This window comes from Oenanthe melanoleuca, chromosome 17, assembly GCF_029582105.1.
Source record: "Oenanthe melanoleuca isolate GR-GAL-2019-014 chromosome 17, OMel1.0, whole genome shotgun sequence".
Taxonomy (NCBI): Eukaryota; Metazoa; Chordata; class Aves; order Passeriformes; family Muscicapidae; genus Oenanthe; species Oenanthe melanoleuca.
The window spans coordinates 4,162,268-4,178,655 of record NC_079350.1 but is presented as its reverse complement, the minus strand read 5'-3'; the positions used below and the strand labels follow the sequence as shown (position 1 = coordinate 4,178,655).

General features: G+C 46.4%; 2 protein-coding genes across 3 annotated transcripts; one reads left to right on the top strand and one right to left on the bottom strand.

Moving 5' to 3' along the window:
- Positions 1 to 10: 10 nt before the first annotated feature.
- On the top strand, positions 11 to 3,041 carry SURF2 (surfeit 2). The gene is made up of 6 exons (XM_056505517.1): positions 11 to 163; positions 568 to 722; positions 945 to 1,048; positions 1,452 to 1,643; positions 2,171 to 2,322; positions 2,943 to 3,041. Exons 1-6 carry the CDS (start codon positions 56 to 58, stop codon positions 3,024 to 3,026), a joined length of 795 nt encoding a protein of 264 aa, XP_056361492.1. The 5' UTR covers positions 11 to 55; the 3' UTR covers positions 3,027 to 3,041.
- Positions 3,042 to 3,302: 261 nt separating this feature from the next.
- Positions 3,303 to 16,375, bottom strand: SURF4 (surfeit 4). 2 transcript variants are annotated; one of them, XM_056505515.1, is made up of 7 exons: positions 16,216 to 16,307; positions 15,067 to 15,143; positions 9,079 to 9,265; positions 8,143 to 8,219; positions 7,516 to 7,559; positions 6,421 to 6,607; positions 3,303 to 6,176 (listed from the first exon to the last, which is right to left on the bottom strand). In XM_056505515.1, exons 2-7 carry the CDS (start codon positions 15,091 to 15,093, stop codon positions 5,910 to 5,912), a joined length of 789 nt encoding a protein of 262 aa, XP_056361490.1. In that variant the 5' UTR covers positions 15,094 to 15,143; positions 16,216 to 16,307; the 3' UTR covers positions 3,303 to 5,909. The 2 variants fall into 2 exon arrangements, with proteins under 2 accessions (XP_056361490.1, XP_056361488.1); XM_056505513.1 differs by lacking the exon at positions 15,067 to 15,143 and having other exon boundaries at positions 16,216 to 16,375.
- Positions 16,376 to 16,388: the final 13 nt, after the last annotated feature.

Sequence of the window (16,388 nt, the reverse complement as noted above, 5' to 3'; positions counted from 1 at the left end):
CCCTGCCCTGCCCGCGGCCCGGAACGGGAAACGCGCCCGGGCCCGGCCCCTCACCATGGCGGCGCCGGGCCCGGGCGGCGGCCAGGCCGTGCCGGAGGTGCCCGAGGCGGAGCGGCTCTTCCTGAGGGAGCACCCGCTGCTCAGCCCCGCGGGGCCGGGCAAGGTGCGGCCGGGTGAGGGCTGTGAGGGCGGGGGGGCGCCCTGAGGGTGCTGAGGGGATGGGGCCGCCTCCCTGCGGGTCACCGCGTGGTACCCGATGGGCTCGGCCCCAGGAGATGCTGGCCCGAGGTGTTTGCCCGGCGCTGGAAGGCGGTGGAAGGCCGGCGAGCACAGGGCTGGTCTGTCCTGGGTACGGGAAGGGTGATTAGACATCGGAAGGGGCTGCCCGGGGAGGTGGTGGAGTCCCCGTGCCTGCCGAACGACTGGACGTGGCACTCATGGTGTGACTCACAAGGTGGGGATCGGTCATAGGTTGAACTCGATGATCTGGGAGGTTCTTTCCAAATAGATTCTGAGATTCAGTGGGATAAACCCCTGGTTTTCCTGACCATTAATGTTTTCTTTCAGGTGAGGTGCAGGCTGACGGGCCATGAGCTGCCCTGTCGCCTGTCGGAGCTGCAGGCTTACACCAGCGGCAAGAAGTACCAGCGGCTCATAAAGGCAGCCAGAGAGTTCGACTATGGCACGTTCGAGCCCCACATAGTGCCCAGCACCAAGAATTTGTATGTATTCTCCCTCCTGTGTGTTGTGCTTTACACTTTGTTCAATCTCAGACATAAAGTGGTTGGGCTTTACAAAGTTCTTAGGTCTTTATGGATTTGGGAAGACTGGGAAAGGATTTATAAAGTATCTATCAACTTTAAGCAACTTGTAATGCTTCTAAGAGAAAAGTTCTGAAGTCATAGCACACTTTAACTGTTTCTGGCCCTTTCTGTGTCTGTCAGACACCAGCTGTTCTGCAAGCTCACCCTCAGACACATCAACAAGCTTCCAGAGCACGTCCTGCGTCACGTCCAAGGGAAGCGCTACCAGAAGGCCCTGAAAACATGTAAGTAGTTTTTCTGAAGCTGTACTAGGCAGCATTTCTTTCTGAGCTGTTGAGTTTTAGATGTTTCTCTCTTAAGTGGGTGGGACAGCCGTGTTTAAATTGACAGCAGTGTGTTACTATGTGTCTTCCTCAGCTAGGAAGGAAGGTCTCAGATACAGCGAGCAATTGGCAAATACCTTGAAACATCCTTCCTTAAGACTTAAGAGGATCAGCTCTAAAACTCTCCCAGGGAGTGTGATTCATGTGTCCAGCACAATCTGTGTTAACATCTTCTCTGGTCCATAGTGTCGCTGTGGATTATGTGGATGTTATTTGGAGCATGATGGACTTTCGAGTTGTATTTCCTACAAGCTTGAGCTGGGAATGGGAGGACTGATCATTGCTGCCTGACCCTCTCTCTTAGATGAGGAATGCCAGAGGGAAGGAGTAGAGTATGTCCCTGCTTGCCTGAGACAGAAGAAGCAGCGGGCACAGCACCCCGATGACCAAACAAACGGAAGCAGGCAGGCTCACAGGAAAGAGGAGTTCTGGGAGCCAAAGTCCAGCGAGGAGGATGGAGAGGAGACAGACGACAGCATGAGTGACCTCTACCCACGTGAGTGAGAACCTTGGTGTCATCCATGTCCTCAAGGGAGTCGGTTGGTTCATTGTCTCCTGGTTTCTTTATATTGCTGCCTGATGCTGGTGTGCCATCTTCATCCAGTTGCAAGTCCTTGGGTTTTGGAAAAGCTTACCACCACCAAATAAGAAATAGTTAATGCTAAGTAGTAATGAGTTGGATCATGCAAGGTTTGAGGGAAGGGATACAAGATCCACTGGGATTTGCTGTTTTAGGAATCTCCACTTCCCTTGACAGAAGGTGGTCAGGATGCTCTGCTGACTCAGATCTGGAGGTGCAAATCCATCTTGCTGCAGAAGGTGGGGTGTAACACATGGCACCACCTGACATTCCCAGAATGGGAATAGAAAGAGCACCAAGGCATATTTCCAATAAAACACCAGCATGTTTATTTCCCAAGTCTTTCAGTAGTGACACGCATGTGCCTGGTGACTGGAAGCGAAAGTGAGGGGAAGCAGAGCCTGTGTGCACAGGGAACTGATTTTGAGCTAAATCTTTTTTAGCTGCACTCTTCCCAGAAAAAAACCCATCAACTCCACAGACCACAAAGGGCAGTGATGACTTTGTGACAGACAGCGAGGACGACGGCGCCAAGCAGAATGGAGAGCACGGGGCCAGGAGGGATGGCAGCAGAGCAGCTGGCAAGAGAGGAAAGGTGGGAGTCACTGACTGCCTGCAGCAGCAGGGAGTGTGAGCTGGGATCCCATCCCGTAGGTGTTCCAGCTATTCCTGTCTAGGAACCAGCAGAAGGTGCAAAGCTGTTCAGAATAGATTTTTCCCTGTGTGCCAGACAGTGACTTGCATCCCGAGGTGTGAATTCCTGCCAGGCAATATTTATCCTGGCTGGGGTAGTGAGGGATGTTCCTGCCTGTACAAACAGCTCATCTTGGGTGGGATCCTGCCCCATAGGAAAGCTGTTTTGTGTCCTGTGGGTTCTGTAATTGTTCTCCAAATACATAAATACATATTTTTCAGTCACAGAGTCCATCTAGACCATTTTTCTGCTGCTTTTCAGGTGCTGCTTTACTTTATAAACATATCAAACTAGAAAGTTAGGGCTGGATAAAGTTTGGATTCATTGCTGCAGGGAGCCTGTCAGTTTGTACCTAATGAAACCATCAGAAAGGGCTGCTGAGCTGCAGGATCCTGGCTCTGTCAGCAGACTTAGGCTCATTCTGGCTGTTGAAGATCACACTCAGTTTCTATTTAAGCTGTCTCAGGCAAGGCTTGATTTGCATGTTGGAAATAAGCTGATTAAGTTTTTTTTCTCTACAGAAACAGACAGGCCCTTTAAAGAAGAAATTCAAGAGCCATCATCGAAAACCCAGAAACTTCAAGAAAGCAACCAATGGGAAATAAATTGTATGATAAATACCTGGCCTGAAGCTTGGTGTGTAACAATTCCAGTGGGAGCACAGGATGAAGTGTCTGCCTATAGTTAATTGCTACAGGTGTGGAGGGGAACAGTAAGGTAGAATTAAGTTGCATTTCAAGAGCTTCAAGCCAGCCCCACACCAAGGGAAGGATGTCTGCTGCACAGTCCACATAGCTCAGTTTTTTACAGAAAGCTGCTTTTTGTTAGGCAGGAAAGCACAGAAGCTCAGCGGTGGAGCAGCACCAGCCACACACGCCAAGTGGATACAAAGATGCCATTGTTTTATTTTGATTGTTTTCAAAAATCAAAACATTTTCAAACACAACTAAGGTACAAAATACAGCATAAAATGAGAATTTATACTTATTTCTTTTTTTTTTTTTTTTCCACATAGAAAGCAAAAATATATTCAGAATGAATTCCAGAACACTTTGCAGAGCCAATTGGTAGCTGACATCCTGCTTGTGAGAGCTTCTCAGCCACGGGGAGAGGTCACTGTATTTCTGGGAGATGCACAAGTACAGCAGTGTTTGTAGGAAACCAGAATCTTCTGCATCAGGACTCACAGTTAATAAGTCTGCACGTTGAGTTGCCTAGAAGTATCTGATAATGCCCTCCACCTAACTGTGCCCCTGGAACACTGAAGTAGTCCTGCTGCAGGGAACTGCAACAGTTCCTTTTCTAGGGTCTTTTGTTGGAAAGGAGATTTGATTTTCACAGAGGAAACTGGTCAGTATTTCAGACTAGTCTGTCATCCAGCTCCTTAGTTTGACAGGACACAAGGAAGTTGAGAAAGACAAGGGGCTACTTGCAGGAGTAGTTTGTGTCATTTATAAATACTATGAACATCAACAGCAGTTCAGGTATCTGAGAGTGGCTGCCTTGACCAGTCTAAAACCGTTGTAAGACCTGCAGTGAAACAGTGAAAGCCTCTTGTGCTGCAGATCTGTGACTGAAAGGACCAGGAAGAGTCATGCACACTGAACACTTGAGGTGAAGACTTCTCTTGGAAAACTTCCTTGAAAAGAAAGCTGTCAGTGACCTGACCTTAGTGTTGAATTCCCCTCCCATCTATCTGGGAGTTGGACTAAATGATCTCCAGATGTCCCTTCCAACCCCAACTATTCTGGGATAGCAACGGCTTCCTCCAGCAGCAGCACACCTTGCCCTTACAGAGGCTATTATCCCCTTCAGATGATGAAATCACTGGCTTAACTTTCAACAGTGCTCCTCTATTTTTCATTAGTTCTTTCAGCCCAGTTTTCTCTCCTAAAAAGCAACTGTTAAACTGAACTGTCCAGGTGAATGTCCTTGTCAGGAGACCCTGGGGAACAGCACCCACTGGAGCTGTTCAGCTGAATTCCTCTTTGAACCAAGAGCTGAGCATCTTCCTCACGGGAGGCAACAGAGCAAGGAATCAGTGTAATGGTAGGAAGCTGGCAGGGCTCATGCTGTCTAGAACTCCTCCACAATCTAGTGAAACAGGTTCACACCTAATTGACTAAGAGAGGACAAATCTTCCCTGAGCAGCACTAAGCATGGTCATGGCACAGAGGTCGTGGCACTGAGAAGCCGAACAGGGCCTTGCTCTCCTCACCCTCCCAAGTTCCTCCCAGGGCAGGTCCATCCCTGGCTGCTCATGCACTGCCCAGGCTTTGCACCCACATTCCTCAGCTAAAACCGTTTACACACCTGGGAACAGGAGCCACTTCCACATCTCCACCCTGCACAGCTCAGGGGGGTATAAGGTGGCAGAGGAGGGGCTGTCCTGGAGAGCTCAGCTGCCCAGCTCTTCAGTCAGCTGGGACTTGGACAGCCAAGAGACTGACAGAAGTGAATCTAAGAAGCAAAGACTACAGATCAGGAGATTGACTGCTCTCATCTGGCAAGTACTGAGTGCACAGAAAAGGGAAGTTTCTGTAATTCTCAAGACATTTTCACCATTAACCTGCAATTCAAATATGAATTTGGGGCATATATAGATGGAAGCTGGTTAATAGAAGAAAGGAGCTTTTATTATGGAACAACTTGGCTCCCTTCTTGGAAATTCAGCAGGGGCAACTTTTGGGGAAAGAATGTAGAATAAAGAATTCTTTTGGCACAGAATTTTCACAGAATCGAACATTCTGTCTCTTCAGGATTATCTCCCCCACTTCCTTTAAATCTGATTAACAATACAGGATTCATGATTAACAATACAGGATTCTCCCTTGTTCCCCTCAAGGGCAGAACTGGGACATGTTAGAAAATCCTCTCCCTTTTCTTACCCAGAAAGGGGTACAACTACTTCCAGGGTTTTCTTTTTGCCTTCTGTTCAGGAACAAGAAAGACCCTTCCCTATTAAACAAAAGGGAATTACAGGCCTTTGAGCAGCAAAATAACAGTGATTTTCTTTGATGCTGCTTTCCACCTTGATAAGCAATACTATAACCAGCAATGGAACTCCTTATGCACAAGACAGTTTTGATAAGGGCAGGAAAGGGGACCCACTTCTTTAGTTATAGCTACAACCCAACACCACACTGAAAGATCCAGCTGTATCTGCTCACCTTTCTGCAAATTTTAAGACATTGCTGACATTCCAGACAGCAACTGTTCTACTGCAATTCACTGAAGCATCAGCAAAATGCAGTTTCCTTGGGTTAGTTCCAAATCTAGGAAGTTAGAATAAGCCTAGGCAACATTCCTTGAAGAAATAGGATTTTATCTATTGTATTACTGGTGCCACAGTAAATCAAATTCAAAACATCTGTGCCTTTTATAGGAAGGGGGCATGTACGTGTAAAATGCTGTCAGTTTTTGTTGAATCCATACAGAATCAGTACTGGACTTAGTACAGTATGTCCCAAGAAGTGTTGCTATTCCTGTTACCACTCTTTTTTCTTCTCATCCATGGAGACTCCACCAGGACCCAGTGCAACCACAAGGAGGAGCCCTCCAATGACAGACATGGTCTGGAAGAAATCGTATTTAAGGAAATCGTGCATGGGCTTGTAGGCTGGGACGGTCCAGAAGGCATTGAAGTAGATGTTGATGCCAAACAACCAGATGACCAGAGTCAAGGCAGCCAGCTTGGTCTTGAAGCCAATTGCCACCAAGATAATCAGGGCTGTGCCCACAATGTTCTGCAGAATCTGCAAGGAAAAAAAAAACATGAAAAAAGCCATTTACTTACACAGTTCTTAAATTGATACACCTACATCAGAGCAGAGCTTGGGTAAGTTCAGTGGTCATGCCATAGATAACCTAACAACTTTTTCTAAAGTATTCATTTTACTCAGAGAATTCAAGTAAGTATTGAGCAGATCCTGCAGCCCACCTAGGCACTGGTGTTACTTTCTAGCTGTTCAACTCATACTTTAACACTGGGATACTTACAGAAAAGAAGTTCATATCAAAGTGTAGCAGTGTCATGAACATGAGGACGAGAAGCACACGCCCCCCCAGCTGCATGTACTGCTTTGGGGAGCTCTCCCTCATGGTGGGGACACCAGCAAACATGCTCTTCCCCTCCGAGCGGGACTCAGCCAGCAGCAGCAGCAGGCCTCCCCCAAGGGCAAGATTCCTACACAAATGGGGGAAAAAGGAAAACAAAAGAAAAAAAGCAGTTTAGTACAGCTTGCACTGATCTATATCTGTAAAGTGTTATCTGACAATTTCAGTAAGGATCTTTCAGTAAGGATCTATGTGAGAGTGAGGAGTGACTTGCTGTGGGATGTGTTGGTCTGTGTTAGACTTCCCAGCCCCAGCAGCACTGAGCACACTAAGGATCTGTGGGAACACAGCCTGCCAGGAAGTCCAGCACCCACCACTCAGGCACAGTTGCTTCAGTGGCTGTTACAACACAAATTTAGCTGTGTTCAAGTTATTCTGTACCTCAGGTTTAGCCATATATGCCAAAGTAGTTCAGAGGTTGCTTTGAGAAAACAGAGCAGCAGCATTGCTGGAAAGTTACACATTGACAGGGCTGTAGTAAGCCCAGAGTGCAGCTCAGAGGGGTGGAAAGGCAACAGCCAGCCATCACCCAGGGCCTGACAGGAAAGCTCATGTTTACCATCTTGGCTTCTCCTTAAGGGAAGGTGTTAAGAGGTTTAAAATCCCAGAAACCACTCCAGTGACCACATGCTGTAGTGTTCTCAAAAAATGGCTTCAGCCATGCAGAAGCAGAGTTGCTATTTTAGCCATTTAGAAAATAAAAGCAACTCTGATGAAGAGTAGACAGTTGGTTGAGCTCTCAGCCAAGTTAGCAGCAGAAGCACTTGGATCCTAGTGGATTAGGATTAGTCTTTCCCTTCTTGAGCCTGCTGTCTACAGTTGAACACAGACTCTCCTGATTTTTCAACAGCTGTGATTTCTTCTTTAATGCAACTTGTAAAATCTTTCTAGTAAATACTATGTACAAATGTCATTTCCTCTGCCACCAAGTGTCAGTTTTCATTCTGTTTCCATAAAAACTTCCAGAAGCAGGCATACCTCATCAAGAACTTCAGGTCCCATAGAATGCTGTATGCAATAGTCTAGGCAAAGAATAAAACAGGTTAAAACACTATATAATGACACTGAAGTTCTGAATTTCTGTTACAATCTCAAGTGAGAATTTGATTATAAACACAATATAGTGAGGGAAACAAGGTAATTACATCACTGTGGTCCAGTGAGCCTGTGAACACAAGGAAGGGAAGCCAGAATTTGATTTGTGCCTTAGGCACCCCAAAATTCCCTGGTTTTGTAGGGGAAGGATGCTACTAGCTAGGATCCTTTGTGATGGGAACACGGCTGTAGGCCAAAGCAACTGCAAGTTCCACATTTGGCTCATTAACTGACATCCAGGTAAACTGCCAGTTACTTCTGCTAAACAGGTCAAGGTCAAGTATTGAATGCATGTCTCCAAGCTGACTAATTGCAATTGAAATTCCATCTATTGGGCACATCAGGAGAACAGAAGCAGCAAAATAGTTCAATGCCATTGAGGACTGGCAGGAGGCCAGGGTGGAGAAAAATTCCAGGGTTGTAAGTTATATTTAAATATGTTGGAAGTACTGGGGCTAAGAGAGATTTGAAAGGTACAGTTTAGAAGGGATGAAGATTTAAGCCTCCTACCTGTAATGCTATAATTCCAAATAGTCCAAAGCAGGCATATTGCACAAAGTTCCTACTCAGCACCAGGATACAGCCACCTAAGTTGGGGAAATTGAGCACAGTTACACTTGGAAAAGCTCCTGCAGGAATGCTAACTTGGATTTTCCTTTTTCTTTAATGAGATAACTGTTAGGGCATCATGCTGTATTCCTTTTCCTTGAAAGGATAAAACCCAAAACCTTTCTCAAGTTTTCCATCAGAAAGCACCAACAGCCTTTCTCACTTTGGCAACTACATTAAATTAAGGTGACTCTCTACACAAAATAGTGAGGGCAAAAAATACAAATCTGGACACAAGAAATTGGCAATCAGGAACAGTAAATCAGGGATATAATATAAACAGAACAGGATCTTTCATCTCTCAATTTCTGACAGCCTGAGCCCACCCAGCACACACACAGCAGTGCAGTCCTTCTGGGATTATTTTGATTCCTGGGCTTTGGAAAAGTTTCTGACACAAGCACCTCACTCAGGCTTAAATGCACCCTCTCCAGGGTAAGAATTTGCCTTGGAGATGAATGCCCATAAAAACAGGAGGCCGAGAAAGTCTCAACATTGCCCTGTTTAAAAGAACAGGAGTATTTAATTTAAAGAACTCTGGGTGTGGTTTGTATTTACGGATGCATGTACAGAATTGAAACCAGACTGTCCTGATGGATTCTTAGCATCTCTGACTCAGAGGCAGTGTGTCACAAGAAACTCTCTACAGCTGCTTCCAGGAAAGGCTGCAGCAGGTCAGTTCAGAGTTCTTTTCATCCAGCCCATGTAGTACTATCAGTGTTGAGCTGTCAGGGACTATGAGGAAATCAGTGAGGCATCCCACACTGCCATGATTCACAGGTCTGCAGCCACGCTGGAGTGCTCTGCCTGCAGCTGAAGAGCCCCAGAGCCACTTACCCAGCTGCCCAAAGAGGTTTAGGAACACAAAGATGGAGGCCAGGAAGTAGCCACAGTTCCACGTGCCGTCGATGTAGTCCCTCTGCTCACTCCACTGGAACCACATGCGGATGCCATCCTCCAGGAAGGTGCTGATGAGGCACAGCCGGGCCACGTGGGGCAGGTACTGCTTGGTCACCCTCAGGAACTGCAGGGGCACACAGGGCATTAGCAGGGAGCAGGGAAAGGGACACCTGCTCTCTGCACACGGAGCTCAGCAGCTCTCATGCACAACATCCAGAGAGAAACTGGGACTTGGATTGAATGAAATGCTTCACCCACTGGGAACAGCATGGGAAACCTGTTGTTAATCTCCACTGGACTAGGACTTGGAAAAAAGCAGAATCCAGCAGCACATTTCTATGTAAAAAGAACTGTGCTTTGATGGAGTTCTCGCTAATGAAGGCTGACCTTGGTTTTAGTTTCTCTATCTCAGGGTTTCATGTTACAGCTCAACTATCAGATAGCCTGGAGCTGAAAGGGCAATCCTGCTCCCACCCATGTAACTCAGGCACTCACCACCCTGGAACAACCCTGATTCAGGGAGCCAGGCTGACAGAAGATACAAGTTCTGTACAAACTAAAAAACACCACTAAATTTTTTGCGAAGCTCATTCCCTCCAACAGCTCAATGCAAACAAAGCATGTGTACCCAAAGAGCAGCAGATCTTAGCTGTACATAATCACTGCATGGAACTGCACCCTCTATTCTCTAGGCAGGTTTTTACTTCCATTAAAAGGAGCATCCTCTGCAGAAAGGAAACAGACGTTTATAGCCACAGCTCAGTGCAGTGGTTAAAAGGAAATGCTATCATCATGCAACAGATGCTGAGTTTTAGTTTTAGGGAATGGAAGATGTATCTGGGCCCCCTTCATCTTGCAGGCTCCTGGATCAGTTTGCTCTGCAATTACAATAATTAAAGGAACAAATACAAAATTGCCAAAGAGAGTCTAGAGGGTTGTGTTCTATAGGGCTGTGGGGTGCACAGGAAAGCTTACTGCCTCTGGGTTAGGACAAGTGCTTAATTGCCAACCCATTTTCTAGGCAGCACTGGTTATTACTTAATTGAGACTTCCACCAGGAAGGAGACAAAAGCCATTTCTGATAGTTTATTCCTGCCAGCAGCAATCAGTCAATACTAAAGGCCATGCAAATGACAAGCCTAGCTCACTGTGCAACTACAGATTATCACAAGAAAAACAAATCAGCAAACATCCTTAATAGTCAATTAAATAGTTAATATTGGAACAAACTGCACTGTTGGACTGCCTGTATCCATAGTCTAAGGGTCAAAATTCACCTTAATCAAGTGCATTTTAAGTGCAGCTGTACTCTGCCTCCAGGCTGCCACTTCAGGCTTTTTTAAGCCATGTCAACAGTTGGATGAATGAGTCAGAAGAGAATTTCTGATCTTTGTCACTCACTGAATGACACACACATCTTGGTTTACAGCTTTCCTGCCTCCTGAGTTTCACTCTGAGGTCGAGGAAACTGCTGAGGAATACTAAGAATAAAGTTCTTACAAACCAAAAGTCATTTGTAAGATACAGAACAAGCAACTTTGGTCTAGAAAGAAATGAAAGAAGTGCTGGGAATCTGTAAGGAAAGGATAAAAACAGTGCTGTGCAAAGGCTGAAAAAAGCCACAAAAAGTAGAGAATATCTTCCTCTAGGCCTCATATTTGCTGTTTTGAAGTACAAGCTGAGCTAATTTTCCCCTTCCCTGGAGCCATGAACAGCACAGGTGAAGGATCCAAGAAGACATTTAACATTTACCTGTTCTCTTGGCATACAGAGGGAATTTAACACCGGCCATTAAACACGAGTGCACACATCCAATGGGCTCCAGACAAGTCAGAGAGGCTGCAGCCCGTGGCAGCCCCAGTGCTAAGCAACCTGATGGCACACACATCATCATCCCTGGGCACCCACAGCTCCTGGAGCTGCACTCACATTGAGCCCCCTGTACACAGCAAGCTCAGATAAGCTTCAGGAACAGCCTGTGGGAACAAAAACCCAAGCCAAAGGAACCAGAAGATCCAGAGAGAAAGGAAGAGAACAACTACAGGAAGAGAATGTAACAGGCAGAAAGCGATTTCACAATTAGAGGATCTGGGTGTAAATCACTTGAGTAATTTAACTGGAGATGGAATAAATGACAAGAAACATGAGAGCTCCAGCAGTGGGACTCAATGAGGAGCACAAGCCACCCTGGGTTTTGCCCCTGCACAGCACCAGCACTGTGTGGCTCAAAAGCTGCACCCTGAGCCCACTTCCTTTAAGATGCACCCAGATAAAGTGACACACATGGGAGAATTGGTGGCTGCAGCTAAGAAATGGGACCTGAAACACCCTGCACTGAGCACAACACATCCAGATCCAAACTGCTGGCACTGATGGAGGTGGCAGCATTAAACTCACGACTTCAAATAACTGCAGGGCTTTTTCTGCTCTGGGCTTTGCGTTAACTGCTCTCCACATGTCCTGTCTCCTTGCAAGAGGCAAAACATTATGAGAAAAGACAAGAAAATGCTAAATAAAACTACTTTAAAGAAGAACAGCTGGTTCTGTGTTGGCAGCCAAGTCACTGACATATGCCAGAGGGGCTTTGTGTTGCCATATCTCCCTCTAATGGGATTAGAATGGCAAAGATAGATTTAAATGCTCCTTTAAGTTTAACAACCAAAGATGCACAAGAAGATCCAGGGATCCCTTAATCAAAGCTCTGCTCAACCTCCCATTTTTCTATAGGAGGACTGAAATTCTCAAACCCATAAAGGCCTGACCAAAAGAGAGGCAATAAAATGATTCATTTTGACCCCACCTCCAACAGTTTCAAATTTGCTGAAAGTCCACTCTATTTTGATAAAGTGTATATACCATGGTACAATTACAGGTATTTTAAGTCCAATAAATGACATGAGTTGGGAGTTTTTGCAGGTATGTTCTGTCCAAGCACAAAGCCTTTTCCTGGGTATTCCTGGATCATGGAAATTCTGATTATGGTGAGGAACAGCACACTGCTCATCTACACAGAAACCCTCCTGAGCTGCACAGAATTATTAGTCTAGAGCTTCTGACAAGGCATATCCCAAATATCTTGGATATTTTTAAGGGATTGCTTTGTTCTGGGAGAACAAATTCCTCCAGCAGCCTGGGACATCACTGTTCTCCTGGAAGAGGATGCTCAATCCAGTGGCACAGAGAAAAATCATCTTTTTTTAACCAGCTTGGATACATTCACTCAACAAGATCCTACCCCAAAATCATAGGGACAGCAAAACCCATCACATCAATTAGCCAATGCCTACAAAGTACTGTAAAAACTGGGAACAGGCTTTCCCATTTATTTCCAAAGGCAGGAATAGGGCTCTGACCCACTAGAGCATTGCCAGCAATATTAATCAGGTTTTTAATTGCAGGAAGATTTCTTAATGCTTTTCCCTTCTGAAGTGTGCTTTATAGTAATTCCCTTTTCCAAAAGGCTATTTATTAATGAAACCTTTAAAATGGTACTTTTAGTAATTTATTGCATTTTACTATCATTCTCCTTGGGAAATTTTTTCCCCAGCCTAACTAGAATAGGCTACTTGGCTTATAGTGATAAACAATCAGTGCACTGACATGACAAAGTTCTAGAGAACATTTCCAAATTCAGGTTTTTTGAATCTAAATGATGAAGTTCAGACTAACAAGGAAATGTTTTCTTCTCCCTTCCACTTGCTGCAAAGTAGGATACTGAGGACAAGAAATAATGGGTTCAAACAAAGAGGGGAAATGTAAGATAGAAATTAGGGAGAAATTCCTCCTTGGGAGGGTGGGCAGGCCCTGGCACAGGTGCCCAGAGAAGCTGTGGCTGCCCCTGGATCTATGGAAGTGTCCAAGGCCTGGCTGGACAGGGCTTGGAACAACCTGGTTGAGTGGAAGGTCCCTGCCCATGGCAAGGGCTGGAACAAGATGGGCTTTAAAATCAGTCTGTGATTCTATATGAGAATTATCTGGACAAGATACATCAGCATTTATCTTGGAAAATTAAATAAACTCCCCCAGTATGGTTCTGCCTTGCAGCCCTCTCACTGCTGTGCAATGACTCAATAGTCTCCTTGCATTTTTGTCCAGGAATCTTTTTTTTTTTTTTGAACAGCAGAAATACCAAGTACCCACATTCCTAAGGATTTATTCCTAAAGATTATTACAGACACTAGGAAAGTTGCCTGAGATCTGCTCCCTCTTAGGAAGGGATTACAAAGGAGACAATCCTAAACACTCCATGCAGACCCCAGATACAGCTATTTTCAGTACTTGGTGGCTGCACTGAAGGGGTTGCCAAGTAATATTTTAACAAAAATCACTTAAAATGGGCTTAATTTCTGAGTATGTAAATTATTGAATGAATAACACTGGGCTGGTGTTACAGTGTCCCCTCCACTGAAATCCCTTACAGCTCAGAGAAGCCTAATACCAGTAATCTCACCCCAATATTACTCCTCACTCTCCCTAAACATGGATATAACTCAACCAAGTAAAAAAAAAAAAAAAAAGTCCTCAAATTTTTCTCCTGCCAGTTCAGCTCCCCAGTTCAATGACAAAAGTGCTGGTGAGAGAGAAAAGGGGAATGCAGCCTTGGGAGAAGTAGGACAAGCCCTTTCACTGACAACTGGTTGTCTGGCAAGCTCAGCTGCCTGTAAGACAGTGCACCAGCTCACCTCTGGATTAAGAGCCACTTATTAGTGCTGAGTATCTTGGCATCCAGGGCATAATTTGCTAATTCAAAGGGAAATTACAGTATCTGAGAAAAGCTAAGATTTACTGGTTGAATTTAAGGAACAGATTATTCTTGATTTTGTAAGAGACATTCAGGATTTCGTGATAAGCCATGGAATTAGCTCTAACATTCTCCCACAGGGGTTTTATGCTACAGAAATTAAGACTCATTATGTGTTGAGCACTAGAACAGAGAATGGAAAAAGCAAGAATATCACTGAGAATGGATTCAGCTCCCAGAACAGCCATTGTCCAGCCTCCACCAGGGGAGTTTCAACACAATTTCAGTCCAAACATTCCAAGTACTTTTTTTAATCCAAGATGAACTAACATGCCAAGTGTTCACTTCACAATATATACCAAAGGTTACTGTTTAGCAAGTCACTCCTATATTGGTGTGACACTGAGCTTTAGCAGCACAGGCAGCACTGAAAGGTTCTGATTGAACTACCAGGCAGAATTATCACAGGAGTTATTGCTCAGAACACCATGAAAATTCTTATGCAATCTGATGGTAAGAGTAGCAAAACACCAAATTCTGCAGCTAAAGGCAAGGCTCATCTTTAAACAGGATGTGGCCAAGCATGAGTAAATTTGTGCCATTTAAAATTCACTTCAGGAGGAGGCAAACTACATTTAAGGTGGACAAAAGAGCTTTCAGCAGAGTGAAAAAAGGGGTGTTGAGGACATCTAGAAATAACCCCACAGGAATAAATAGAGAGGTGTTATAAAAAGGTCAGGACAAGTGCTGCACATTTTAGCCAGTAATATGAACACTGCAGTGATGGTTTACCTTCTCCTCTGAAAGGAGCAAGAGGACAAGGTAAACAGAGAACAATCAAGATAATCCAGATATCCCTTAAACTGAGTATTCCACACATCACGAGAAGCTCTCTTTAAATCAAGTCTTCCTTCTTCCATCTGAGGGTGGGGAGGAAGGGCAGAACAGGTTTTCCCAGTGAAATCAGTGAAAGACAGAGGCAGCACAGCCCCCTCAGAGCTGTGACGTGTTATTGTGCACCACACAACTCACTGGAAATCACAGCAGTTGTAGAACCAGGCAGAATCAGATTTTCCAGCCAATTTGCTGAATGTGATTACTTGCTGCCTCTTATTGTCGATTAGATGAATCACCATGACTGTGAAGATCTTTGCAACACCATCCCCAGCAGAGCAACTACTTACACTCAAAACAATCCTGTTGTCAGACATTGTAAGAGATCACAAACTTCTATTTAACAGAGAAATCACTCGGGCCTCCACTGAAATAAACGTAAGAAGGTTTACAAGACAACATCAGCTTGTTTGCTTTCCTTCTGCCCCAATCCTGAGCACAGCACCACGGTGCTGACCAACCTTTTCCAGTTTGGGCTTCCAGACGTGGGTCAGGGTTTTATGAAATCACAGAATGGTTTGGGTTGGAATGATCCTAAAGCTCATCTTGTTCCAAACCCCTGCCATGAGCAGGGACACCTTCCACTACCCCAGGTTGTTCCAAGCCCTGTCCAACCCGGCCTTGAACTCTTCCAGGGATCCAGGGGCAGCCACAGCTTCTCTGGGCAGCCTGTGCCAGGGACCACCCACCCTTATAGGGACAAATTTCTCCCTAATATCCCATCTAACCCTGCCAGGTTGGATAACCCGGTCACTCTCCCATCCCTGCCAGCTCACACTGGTTCCCCACACCCCTCTGTGCCCTCCTGACCAGCCGGGACGGCTCCTGCTCGCCTTGCAGTTCATCCCTGCTGAGAGAAGCGCTGTCCGCAAGCGGAACTCGCTGTACGAGAGGCTCGGGCGCTCACTCCAGGGCAGGGGCGGCCGCTGGGCCTGCGGCGGTGGGAGCCGGGCCCGGGACCCCCCCGGAGGAAACTTACAGGAAAAATGGAAACAAACTACTGCCAGGAGCAGGTAGTGAGAAAGCAAAGCAGAATGGCTACAAATTGAAAGAGGAGAAACTTCGGTTGGATATTAAGAAGAAATTCCTCCCCGTGAAGGTGGATGCCCACAGAAGCTGAGGCTGTCCCATCCCTTGAAGTGTTCCAGGCCAGGCTGGACAGAGCTTGGAGCAACCTGGGACAGCGGAGGGTGTCCCTGCCCACGGCAGGGATCGAACGAGACGATCTTTAGGATCCTTTCCAGCCCAAACCACTCCGGGGCTCTATAATTCCACAAACCCACCGCCCCAGCACAGCGCGGCCCCGAGGCGGCAGCGACCCCGCCGCCATCCCGGCCTGCCTCAGCCGGGCCCCTCAGCGTGGCCCCGCCGCACAAAGGCCGCCGGCCGGGCGCGAGGTGGGGGGGGGGAAGGGGGGGGGAAGGCAGGCGAGCACCCACCTGATCGACGAAGTCCTCGGCGGTGTTCATAATGTCGTTGTGGCCCATGGCGCGGCCCGGGCTGGCTCGGGGCGGGCGGGGCGGTGGCGGGGCCGGGCCGCGCTCGGTGCAGGCGCTGCCACGTCGGACGGGCCGGGCCTTGAAGGCGCCGCCGCGCCGGCGCGCGGGGGGCG

Coding starts and splice junctions, on each gene's coding strand:
- SURF2 (XM_056505517.1), top strand. CDS start 56: ATGGCGGCGCCGGGCCCGGGCGGCGGCCAGGCCGTGCCGGAGGTGCCC. Junction 164..567: donor GCCCCGCGGGGCCGGGCAAG/GTGCGGCCGGGT, acceptor GTTTTCTTTCAG/GTGAGGTGCAGGCTGACGGG. Junction 723..944: donor GTGCCCAGCACCAAGAATTT/GTATGTATTCTC, acceptor TGTGTCTGTCAG/ACACCAGCTGTTCTGCAAGC.
- SURF4 (XM_056505513.1), bottom strand. CDS start 16,263: ATGGGCCACAACGACATTATGAACACCGCCGAGGACTTCGTCGATCAG. Junction 9,266..16,215: donor CCGAGGACTTCGTCGATCAG/GTGGGTGCTCGC, acceptor GTGCCCCTGCAG/TTCCTGAGGGTGACCAAGCA. Junction 6,608..7,515: donor GACCTGAAGTTCTTGATGAG/GTATGCCTGCTT, acceptor CCATTTGTGTAG/GAATCTTGCCCTTGGGGGAG.